This window comes from Phyllobates terribilis, unplaced genomic scaffold, assembly GCF_046119375.1.
Source record: "Phyllobates terribilis strain yellow unplaced genomic scaffold, ASM4611937v1 Scaffold_4__5_contigs__length_816908805, whole genome shotgun sequence".
NCBI lineage: Eukaryota > Metazoa > Chordata > Amphibia > Anura > Dendrobatidae > Phyllobates > Phyllobates terribilis.
The window spans coordinates 613945653-613958333 of NW_027362764.1; the positions used below are offsets into that span (position 1 = coordinate 613945653).

General features: G+C 41.2%; 1 protein-coding gene across 2 annotated transcripts in view; it reads right to left on the reverse strand.

The window, feature by feature from the left end:
- RB1CC1 (RB1 inducible coiled-coil 1) overlaps nucleotides 1-12681 on the reverse strand; it is a 114703-nt gene that overhangs the window by 3983 nt on the left and 98039 nt on the right. The window contains exon 21 of one of the 2 annotated variants that reach the window (XM_073679296.1): nucleotides 11218-11345. In XM_073679296.1, coding sequence (XP_073535397.1) covers nucleotides 11218-11345 — 128 coding nt within the window. Of the gene's footprint in view, nucleotides 1-11208; nucleotides 11346-12681 lie in introns of both variants that reach the window. The other variant, XM_073679295.1, reaches the window with a different exon arrangement.

Here is a 12681-nt window from a genome sequence, read left to right on the forward strand (position 1 = left end):
TTCTTTAACACAGTGGTAGCATTTCTTTACACTTATGACTTTGCCTCAGATGACTCCATCATTTTGCTCTGGCTTAGGACACAGCAGGAGTTCCTGAAGGATTAGAACGTATTATGTAATAATCTTTCAAATAAAATCAATCTGTATTAGATCCGCTACCCTTTAAGGTTAGCCTACCAATTGCCTGACTTAGCCTTGCTGCTTTATTTATTTTACCCCTAGCTTAAACATAAACTCTGCAGGTTAATGTCCAGCCATAAATACATGAGTTTATATTCTAAATATTAGCTTCAATCTTCCATCTGGACAGTTAAAATGTTTAAGATCTGGCAAACAATGATCAGCAGCTAATACGAAGTCACTGAAATATCAACAAGTCATATGTCTTTACAGCAAGATCCTACTCGGTGCAGTGTGACGGTGCCTGATGTACTTCATGGTTAACATAGCAAAAGGCAAAGTACACCTCAGTGATATTCCTATACCTATAAATAAATCTGTGTCAATGCAATGAGGACAGACTAGAATAAATCAGCGGCAGAATAATCCTCTGCTAGAAGGAATGCTGAACTATAATTGACAGATGGAGAACTTATCATTTACTTTTTTGCTATAAAATAGCAAAGTTGGCAATATCCAAAGTTTTAGGTTTTCATTATGGTTGTATACAACTTGGATAGAAAGAAAGGAGGCAACAAGAATAAGAATGACCGATCACGAAAATCGTATATATTCAGGGGTGAGAGCATCTGTGATATATTGGGACAGCACTCTGATCAACACATTTATATAATAATGGCATGATCTATGTCCACCATTAATCATATTGTATTTTTGCATCAAAAATTACATTCCGTTTATGAATATAACTTAACTGTTACCAGAGTTATGTTTTTCTGATGCACAGCTTTGATTGAGCACGATATGCAGACTCCTCCAGGCAGAACCCGTACAGTGGAGGAACCTTACCTACAAGTGTATTGTGCGAGGCTGCGCCCACTAGATGGGTTCTGCAAGGAGTATGCATATTGCATACTTGACCACTGTTCCCAGGGCTGACAAAGGAGAATGCTAGCAGTGCACAATGTTGGTAGAGCACCTCCAAAGCACTGTCCTGTCAATGATACTTAAGTAATTACTTTCCTCCCCCTTTTAGTTGACTGGCGTATCTTTTGGAGCAGTGTGTGAGCTAGAGGAGTGTGATTTTCAACAAGACCAGACACCCCACCGCAAAGGAAAAAAAAAACACAGGAGTCGCCTGATTGCTGGACAGAGAGGATCAGGACAACAGGCTCACAAGGAGCAATCTGAACGTTACTTAACTGCCACTGTAACAGATTTAATGTGGGTGTCCCTCTTCCGTTTTTTATTCTACTTTGCTTCGGCCTAGCAAACTATAGAAAAATGTTAGAAGATTAGTTTGCAAAACTACTGTGTCATACCATAAGTTCACAACAGTCAGCTGGGAATGTCCGGTCCTCTCAAGCCTCCTATCGAAATTAAGCTAAACCAGGATATTACTATTAATGGATGTGGCCGATGCAGCATGGTAGCTCAGTGGTTAGCACTGTAGCCTTGCAGCACTAGGATCCTGGATTCAAATCCCACCAAGGACAACATCTGCAAGGAGTTTGGACGCTCCTCCCGTTTGCGTGGGTTTACTCAGGGTACTCCGGTTTCCTCCCACACTCCAAAGACATACATACTGATAGGTAATTTAGATTGTGGACCCCAATGATGATGATGTTTGTAAAGCGCTGTGAAATTAATGGCGCTATGTACAGTGGGGAAAAAAAGTATTTAGTCAGCCACCAATTGTGCAAGTTCTCCCACTTAAAAAGATGAGAGAGGCCTGTAATTGACATCATAGGTAGACCTCAACTATGAGAGACAAAATGAGAAAACAAATCCTGAAAATCACATAGTCTGATTTGTAAAGAATTTTTTTTCAAATTTTGGTGGAAAATAAGTATTTGGTCAATTACAAATAAGCAAGATTTCTGGCTCTCACAGACCTGTAACTTCTTCTTTAAGAGGCTCCATTGTCCCCCACTCATTACCTGTAGTACTGGCACCTGTTTGAACATCAGTTTGTTATCAGTATAAAAGACACCTGTCCACAACCTCAGACAGTCAAAGTCCAAACTCCACTATGGTGAAGACCAAAGAGCTGTTGAAGGACACCAGAAACAAAATTGTAGCCCCGCACTAGGCTGGGAAGACTGAATCTGCAATAGACAAGCAGCTTGGTGTGAAGAAATCAACTGTGGGAGCAATAATTAGAAAATGGAAGACATACAAGACCACTGATAATCTCCCTCGATCTGGGGCTCCACACAAGATCTCACCCTGTGGGGTCAAAATGATCTCAAGAACGGTGAGCAAAAATCCTAGAACCACAAGGGAGGACCTAGTGAATGACCTGCAGAGAGTTGGGACCAACGTTATACAGGCTACCATCAGTCACACACTAAGCCGCCAGGGACTCAGATCCTGCAGTGCCAGACGTGTCCCCCTGCTTAAGCCATTACATGTCCGGGCTCGTCTGAAGTTTGCTAGAGAACATTTGGATGATCCAGAAGAGCATTGGGAGAATGTCATATGGTCAGATGAAACCAAAGTAGAACTGTTTGGTAGAAACACAACTCGCCGTGTTTGGAGGAGAAAGAATGCTAAGTTGCATCCAAAGAACACCATGCCTACTGTGAAGCATGGGGGTGGCAACATCATGCTTTGGGGCTGTTTTTCTGCCAAGGGACCAGGACGACTGATCCGTGTACATGAAAGAATGAATGGGGCCATGTATAGTGAGATTTTGAGTGCAATCCTCTTTCCATCAGCAAGGGCATTGAAGATGAAACGTGGCTGGGTCTTTCAGCATGACAATGATCCCAAGCACACCACCAGGGCAACAAAGGAGTGGTTTTGTTAGAAGCATTTCAAGGTCCTGGAGTGGCCTAGCCAGTCTCCAGATCTAAACCCTATAGAAAACATTTGGAGGCAGTTGAAAGTCCGTGTTGCTCAGCGACAGCCCAAAACATCACTGCTCTAGAGGAGATCTGCATGGAGGAATGGGCCAACATACCAGCAACAGTGTGAGCCAACCTTGTGAAGACTTACAGAAAACGTTTGACCTCTGTCATTGCCAACAAAGGATAAATAACAAAGTACTGAGATGAACTTTTGTAACTGACCAAATATTTATTTTCCACCAAAATTTGAAAAAAAATTATTTACCAAATCAATGTGATTTCCAGGATTTGTTTTCTCATTTTGTCTCTCATAGTTGAGGTCTACCTATGATGTCAATTACAGGCCTCTCTCATCTTTTTAAGTGAGAGAACTTGCACAATTGGTGGCTGACCAAATAATTTTTTCCCCACTGTAAATAATGTCCCCTACATTAGCCACACTGTGATTGAGATGGCTATTGCATAGCACAGGTCTAATGTCACTTCTACGTCATCAGCTTCATCACTCGCATCTGCAGCATTGCCTAGCCAGAATAAGGCAAAACAAACTGCTCCTGTGGTGTGGCGAAATTTTGGAGCAGGGAGTGGATGTCATAGGTGACGTTATAAGCATTAATCAAGGAAGAGGGCAGGCTAAGTGTGACTTCACAAGCAGATAGAATGGTGCAGAAAAGTCCAAGGGACTATTATGAATTAAGTAACGTACAACCCAAGAGTTTTAAAACTACACTAAGATATAACGTTTGAAAGGTATTTTCTTGCACGACGGAGTGGCTAGAACAATTTGGAAGGTAGAAACCCGATGACCAATTCTCTTTAAAGGCATTTTAATTTTCATGACCTATCTTACTAGGCACAGCCACTACAAAATATAAGGAGCATTATCTGGTGAACAAAGAAAAGCAGTAGCACTTTCCAGCCCCTTTAATTAGCAGATCGCTAGGGTTGCTGGGGGCTAGACCCCAACTGATGTGATACTAATGAACAATTCTAAAGATAGGTCATCAATATTGAAATCCCAGAAAACTTATTTAAAGGGGTTGCACTATGACTGTAGATTAACTCATATCCTTAGGATAGGCTTTGTGGTCCAACCACTAGAACCCCCAATAATTATCAGAACAGGGATCTATAGAGCCCCATCTGAATAGAGCAAAGGTTAATCATGTGTATCTCATCCCCATTCGTTGTCTAATAGACTGCCAGAAGTAGACGAGCGCTGAGTTTGGCTATTTGTGCCAGTCCCATAGACAATAAATGGAACATCGGTGCGTCTGCTTGACCTCCATTTAGATGGGACTCTGCATACCACCGATAATGGGATTGGTGGTGGTCCAAGCAGTAGGACCCCAGGCGATTACTACATTATCCACAATGCATCAGTAGTGGATAACGTACAGTCGTACTATTACCTCCTTTATGTTCAGCAGTATGTAATAAGCTCTGAAACTGTGACAAGAGGCAGCCTTTCAAGCTGTGTCTACAAAGAGGATGTGAAACGTGGCATCAGAAAAATCAGCTTCAATGATTTTAAAAATATAAATTATACATGAAATTAATAATTTCAGACTTTTGAACATAACAAAACTTTAAGGCTATGTTCACACATCATGTTTTTTTCAGCGTTTTTTGATGCAGTTTTTATGCTAATTTTCAGCTGCCTTTTGCAGTATCAGCAAAGTCTATGAAAAAAAACAGAATTCTCTGTTCACATATCATGTTTTTTTTTTTGTTCAGGATTTTGTGTCTTGCATGTTTTTTTGCAAAATAGAGCATGTCACTTCTTTCAGCATTTTTCACCCATAGGAAGTGATGAAAAAAAAACATGAAAAAACGCATCAAAATTTGTATCAGCGTTTTTGATGCCAAAATAGAATGGGGTTCTTTTTTTTTTCACAGAACTTTATGTACATGCATAAAAAGAGACACAAGGACAGTGAAAAAAACGCTGAAAAAACACACCAAAACTGCAAGAAAAATCCTCAACAAAATGCCCTTGAAGATCAGGTTTTGCTGCAGAAAACTGATGCCAAAAAAAACATGATGTGTGAATATAGCCAAAAAAAGAGAGAAAGATATTCACTTTAATGGTCATCAGGGAAGCCACTACAGCAAATCTTAATATATCATAACTATAGCACCATTATTGGCACCCCTTCATTTTTTTCATAGAATGTACAATATCTTCAGAAATAAATGGAAATGTACCAAAGTTATATCCTCAGGATTTTTTAATTAGTGGTCCAAAGTAATACAATGATCAAACATTGTTTTTCAACTTCTATGTTGCAATTTCAAAGAAAAAACAGAATAAACAGCATATGCAGCATTAAAGGTACTACTAATTAACACTTGGTTGCACACCCTTTGGCATTGCTGACAGCCTCCAAACGTTTCTTGTAGCCATCTATAAACTTGCACTTCTCAGCTGAAATTTTCTCACACTCTTCCTTTGCAGTTTGTTCAAGCTCTTGAATGTTTGCAGGGTTCTTTTCCCAATGGCAGATTTCAGCTCACCCCAAAGATTTTCAATGGGATTGAGGTCAGGACTCATTGCTGGCCATATTAAAACAGTCCATTTTTTCTTTTTCAACCATTGCTTTGTACTTTTGGATGTGTGCTTTGGGTCATGATCTTCGACTCAAACCAGATTCGACTCAAACCAAGCTTTCTTACACTGGGTATGACATTTCGCTCTAAAATCTCGATAATTCTCCGATTTCATGATTCCTGTGATAAAGTCAATGCCTCCAGTACCAGAGAAAGCAAAGCAACACCACAACATTATAGAGCCTCCACCATGCTTAACTGTTGGTAAGGTGTTCTTTTTGTTTCATCTGTCCACAGAACATTTTCCCAGAAGGATTGTGGTTTGTCAAGGTACTCGTTGGCAAAGATCAGTCGTTCCTTTTTATGTCTTTTCTTCAGCAATGGTTTCTTCCTTTGCCTTCGCTCATAAAGCTCTCCTTGGTTTAGTGTGTGGAATATAGTACTTGTTGAAACCATGACCTCAGACTGTTCCAGGTTGGCCTTCAGGTCTTTGGATGTTTGACGTGTTTTTTCCACCATTCGCATCAACCTTTGAAGACATCTTGTCAATTTTCCTCTTTCCCCCACGTCAAGAGAGATTCTTGAAGGTTCCATGCTTGGCAAACTTCTTAATAACATTGCTCACTGTTGAAACTGGACTACCAAGGTCTTTGAAGATGGCATTATACCCTTTGAAAAACTGGTGTTTGCTAATAATAGCAGTTCTGATTTCCTCAGACAGCTCCTCTGTCTTCACCATTGTGACAAAGGAACAGGGCCTACCATGTGGCTTTTTAAAGCATTGAAGTCATCATTCATTGGCTAATTTATGTCACATGGGCGGGAAAATCACAGGAGAATGTATTTTGTGATTTACCACAGGCGAGTCAAAATGTGTTTCCATACTAAATGAATGCAAAGAGTGCCAATATCAGTGTCATAACAAGCTTTAGGTTTTTCTATTTTTCTCTCCCATTGTTTTTGGCTCTAAATTATTGTTTAGCATTTGCTCTTTTGTATTTAACACGAGTGCTCTATACAAAAAAACTGTTTCACTTGATTCAATTTTTTCAGGAGATATTCCACATTATGTACTTAAACTTCATGGGTGCCAATAATGCTGAGCAGGACTGTACATTGTTAATTTTACTTGGCTGCAGTAGATTATTAGAGATTAACATGAGGCTCTTGGTTAACATTCTGATCGGAACATATAAGCCCACTGCCACGTCATGGCAAGCAAACCGCTTAGTGAGTCCCTGATCTATTAAAAGCAAAAAAGCGTGGTGACCAACGCTGCCATAATAATGTGCCAGGCAGGAGAGCTACGCAGGTGCCCCACAACACCCAAAGACTCTGGGTCATACCACTCCACAGACACAACATGACAGCAAAAACGTCCCCAGCACAGCAATATCACTTTACTGCTGGTCTCCCACATTACCAGCTGATTCAACTAATAATTAATAATGCAATTACCTAATATAACATGTGTATGCATATGTGTGTGTGTGTAGGAGTATATGTGAACTGGTCTTAACAGGTGAAGTTCAACTTTAAACATTGTAATCTAATTTACTCTAGCTTCCAACATGCTTTTAGAAAAAAAGTAGTGAAACTTGAAAAATATTTGAAACAAAAAAAATTTGGATTATAGAGAACATTCTTGAAGCTGAAGCTACTTCATCTAAAAATACCTATCTGCCTCAATTTTTCCTGTAGTTTTTAAAAGTTAAAATTAAAAATAATAATCGACAGCATTAGATGCTGCTGCTGCACGGATACATATAAGGCTTTATATTCTTATGTAAGGTTAAAGGTTATTTCTTCCTATCTGCAACCTTTAAAGAGCACCTGTCAGCAGGTTTATGCTCAGTAAACCATATACACTGTCAGGTGGGTGGCGTTACACTGATTAAAATGATACCTTGGTTGATGAAATACGTCCTGTGGTTCTTTTATAATCTTTATTTTCATTCCTGAGATAATGATATTCTGATGCTTCAGGGTGGCCATTAAGGAGGGGCTTTATCTGGGGCTCTGCTTAAGTATTCATATGTACAGCTTCTGAGAGGTCACTGTGCTTTCAGTGACCTGCCTCCTATTTTAAATACTGCCTGTATAACAGTGGTACACATCAGAAAATTTGCCTGCAGCAAAACGGCCCCGCCGCCAGCGCATGCGCAGTAGCATCTCGTTTGCCGAGAGATGCTACTGTGCAAGCTCCGCTAGCAGCGCCATTTTGTGGAGGAAAAATAAATTTGCCTGCAGCAATATGGAACCACCGCAGCTGTTTTACTGCAGGCAAATTTTTTGATGTGTACCAAGATTACATAGGCAGTATTTAAAATAGGAGGCAGGTCACTGAAAGCACAGTGATCTGTCAGAAGCTGTACATATGAATAAATAAGCAGAGCACAAGATAAAGCCCCTCGCCCAGGGCCCACCCAAAAGCATGGGCAGATCATTATCTCAGGAATGAAAATAAAATTAAGAAAGAACCACAGGAAGGATTTAATCAACAAAGGTCTAATTTTAATCGGTGTAACAGCGCCCAACTGACAGTGTATGTGGTTTACCAAGCACAATCGTGCTGACAGGTGCGCTTTAATAACATTATTGCTCAACTCGCAATCGGCATTGCCTCCAAAGGTCAGGGACTTCTGCACATTAACAACAGATCACAGTATCTTTTCTATGCCAACAAGATTTCAGTCCTTTGAGAAAAAATAATTTCAACTGAAAATATTCTGGATAGTTCCAGTTTCTGAACAAAACCAGATGAGGCTTATAAGTAGAAACATTGACAACATGAAGGGCTGTTAGCATGAAAACAAGGATTTCCCATTGTTCACTGCTTTTCATTAGCAATTACAGGATTTGACAGTGTCTATTTTGGGGAGAAGAGACACATTTCTCACACATAACTGTATTTTACAGTCTCTCCTTATCTGTTCTCAGATGTGTGAACATAACTATTTTGGAGGCTACCACAGATCTGTGTCACAACCCAATGGTACATTCCCACATGATGCATTAAGAAGCCATAGTCGTAGCTGATCTGCAGAGATGTCCTCCATTCAGCATGCATGCGCCATCCTCGTTACCCTCAGTGCACTAATATTATATTTGCACATAGGATGTTGGACCTAATTTTAGTATCAGCGAAAACCAGGGAGAAGCAGTAAGAATATTTTTATGTAAAGAATATCTTAACATTTGCTATTTTTATACGTCGCTCTCTTAATTGCTAGTAGATTGGTGGGGGTCCAGGTTCCGAGACCCTAGCAACTATCCCTGAATACACTGCCCATAGAAGGGAGGAGAAGATACGGATTGTGGGGGGAGTGCAGGGCGCAGGTGCGGGATTCCAACGCCACAACTGCACATCACAGGGCACTGAGACGTGCATTGGAGGAGGGTGGTATTATAATGGAGAGGAGGTGGGGATTTCTTCCGGCACCCTAAGCCACGGAGCCTGGAAAAAATAGTTAGCATACAGAAATAAAATAAGATTTCCCAACAGGACTGCTAATGTGAGGCATTACAGGTAGGACTAGTTTAACATTTCTATCCCCTGCATACCCATATTAATAGGTTATATACGTCCCAGAGGGCGACAGTTTCCCTTTAATGAATCAGGAGCGTCTGACTCCCAACATGTCCCCCTCTCATCAAGACCAGTGAGAAAACCGCCAGTCTTGATGAATCGGGAAGAAAATATCAGCAAAGTAGATGATATTTTAACAAACTTCACCTAAGGCTGCAGAAAATATCTGTGTAAATATTGAGTGGCAGTGCAAATTTTTAAATATGTAGCATGTCATTTTTGTTTTATGTTTTAGTAAATTACACCAACATCTAGCAGTGAATTTGTGGGTGAACAAAATCAGTCCCGAGGTCAGGAACCCTTAACCCTTGTTTAGCATATAATATTGATGCCCTAATCTTAAGATGGGTCAGCTGTATAAATGTGTGGCAGCAACTACTGCAGATGAGAGGAGCTAATAACAGCTGATCAGTAGGAGTGCCAGGTGTTGCACCCCCACTGATCCGAAATTGATGAACTATCCTTTGAATAGGTCAGCAGTAGTATATGACATGACATCCTTTAATAATGATGCTGATTTACAAAAGGTGGTCCAGTTTTTTTCATGGGCGTGGGGAGGTGAATATTTATGCCCTTTAATAAGTGGGCACACGCGATAGCCCGGCAGCAGCAGGAGCCTCAGCGCGGCTACACTGTGTGCCGGCTATGAAGGAGCATGAAGTCACTGCTCCCCGCACACACAGTCCCGGCGTGGGGAGCAGTGACTTCCGGCAGCTGATCTCTACTTGTGAGCCGCGCATGGCAGTGACGCCATGCGCGACTCACATGGAGAGATCAGTGCGGACAGACAGGATGCAGCGCTGGAGTAGAGAAGAAAGGTGAGTAGGAGTGTTTATTTATTTTTTTATGTGCAGCATGATGGGGATTAGGGGGACCATGCATTCTAGGATAAGGATGAGGGGGCCATACATACCAGCGTAAGGATGAGGGGGGCATATATAACAGGATAAAGATGAGGGGGCCATACATAAGATAAAGATGAGGGGGCCATACATAATAAGAAAAAGATGAGGGGGCCATACATACCAGGATAAGGATGAGGGGTGCCATGCATACCAGGATAGGGATGAGGGGTGCCATGCATACCAAGACAGGGATGAGGGGTGCCATGCATATCAGGATAGGGATGAGGGGTGCCACGCATACCAGGATGGGGATTGCTGTGCCATGCATACCAGGATAGGGATTAGGGGTGCCATGCATACCACGACAGGGATGAGGGGTGCCATGCATACCAGGATAGGGATGAGGGGTGCCATGCATACCAGGATAGGGATTAGGGGTGCCATGCATACCAGGATAGGGATGAGGGGTGCCATGCATACCAGGATAGGGATGAGGGGTGCTATGCATACCAAGACAGGGATGAGGGGTGCCATGCATATCAGGATAGGGATGAGGGGTGCCATGCATACCAGGATGGGGAGCATACCACGACAGGGATGAGGGGTGCCATGCATACCAGGATAGGGATGAGGGGTGCCATGCATACCAGGATAGGGATGAGGGGTGCCATGCATACCAGGATGGGGATGAGGGGTGCCATGCATACCAGGATGGGGACCACGTATAAAAGGAAGGGGGGGGGGGGCATATATATCAGGATGGGGGATATTGTCAAAATTGGGGGACATTACCCCTATACCAGTGTCAGCAGAAGCACCCCTCCCCCTTAAAAGTGCATCATGAACACATTTTTTGCTTACATTTTTTATTTTTTTTATTTTCCTCCTCTAAAACCTAGGTGCGTCTTATAGTCCGAAAAATACGGTAAATGCTTCATTTCTGTCATGTGCATGATTACTGCTTATTAAACTTGAACTTTGACTCTTCAGGCCATGTCTCCATGTGTATATGTTGGAGGTATATTTTGGGGGTATTTCAGATAATAAGACACATGATATCTTGGGGAAGGAATATATGATAAAAGAAAAAACATGCCTCATAGATAACGTGACCCAATATATACATAATCATCTCCAAAGTTGTTGAAAATGTTACAATACTTTTACTAATTTACCAAACAGGCATAATTCCATAGAATAAAATGGAAGTAGCAGGTTTAATGGGGCTAAAATACTTATGGGTGACACTTACCACACTCACCTGGCTTAAGATCTAATGCCAAAAGAGATTCCGAATGCAAGAAATACAGTGTTGGGCTGACTGTAAATAACACATAATTGTCGTGACGTTCATCCAAAATAATAAGAACCAAATCCCCAACCTGGAAGCTGTTAACATGTGAAACAAAAAGAAGATATGTTTTCCATCATATTTAATGATATGAACATTTTCATGCATCAGATAACTCTTAAATGAGAACTTGTTACAAAACATAATTCCTTAACTTTAATAGCACTGTTACATTCAAACTGAAAATTAGTGTACCCTACAGTGTCCATTTTAGGACATGATCAGGTATCAAAATCAAACATCAGAATGATGTCAGTTTGAGGCCTAAAATGAACACTGTAGTATCCAGTGGAAGCTCGGCCGTCGATGTAAGGAGACAGCAAAGGAACCAGTGGATGCAAATGTGACAATATGAGAATCACACATTACCACTCGGTGGTCATGCATGTGAAACAGCAAACAGAGGGCAACTCTGCATTAGTCACAAAGTATGTGCTTGGAGTTCAGGATAATTTCAGCAAAAAATAAAGCTCGAGTTTTGCAAGTAGTTACATTTAAAGGGAATCTGTCATCCTGTTTATTCTTCCCAATCTTGTGTCACCATAAAATAGGGACACAACCCCCGATTCCCTCACCGGGTCTACTGCTGGGCTACTAGCTGTAGTTTTGATAAATTCACTGTTTTCTCTCTTGTAGCACTATTAGTCTTCTCAGTGATGAGCTCTGAATAACCCGACCACAACATTGATTGACAGCTTTCTGTCTACACTGTGCATAGCCAGAGAGTTGCTAATTAGTGGTGGCGGTTGGGGATAGCCAGAGCTCATGAACATGGATGACTACAGTCATGGCCAAAAGTTTTGAGAATGACACCAAAATTATATTTTCACATGATCTGCTGGCCTCTGGTTTTTATTAGTGTTTGTCTGAGGTTTATATCATATACAGAAATATAATTGCAATCATATTATGAGTACCAATAGGTTATATTGACAGTTAGAATGAGTTAATGCAGCAAGTCAATATTTGCAGTGTTGCCCCTTCTTCTTCAAGACCTCTGTAATTCTCCCTGGCATGCTCTCAATCAACTTTTGGACCAAATCCTGACTGATAGCAGTCCATTCTTGCATAATCAATGCTTGCATTTTGCCAGAATTTGTTGGTTTTTGTTTGTCCACCCGTCTCTTGATGATTGACCACAAGTTCTCAATGGGATTAAGATCTGGGGAGTTTCCAGGCCATGGACCCAAAATCTCTATGTTTTGTTCCATGAGCCATTTAGCTATCACCTTTGCTTTATGGCAAGGTGCTCCATCATGCTGGAAAAGGCATTGTTGGGCGCCAAACTGCTCTTGGACGGTTGGGAGAAGTTGCTTTTGGAGGACATTCTGGTACCATTCTTTATTCATGGCTGTATTTTTAGGCAAGACTGTG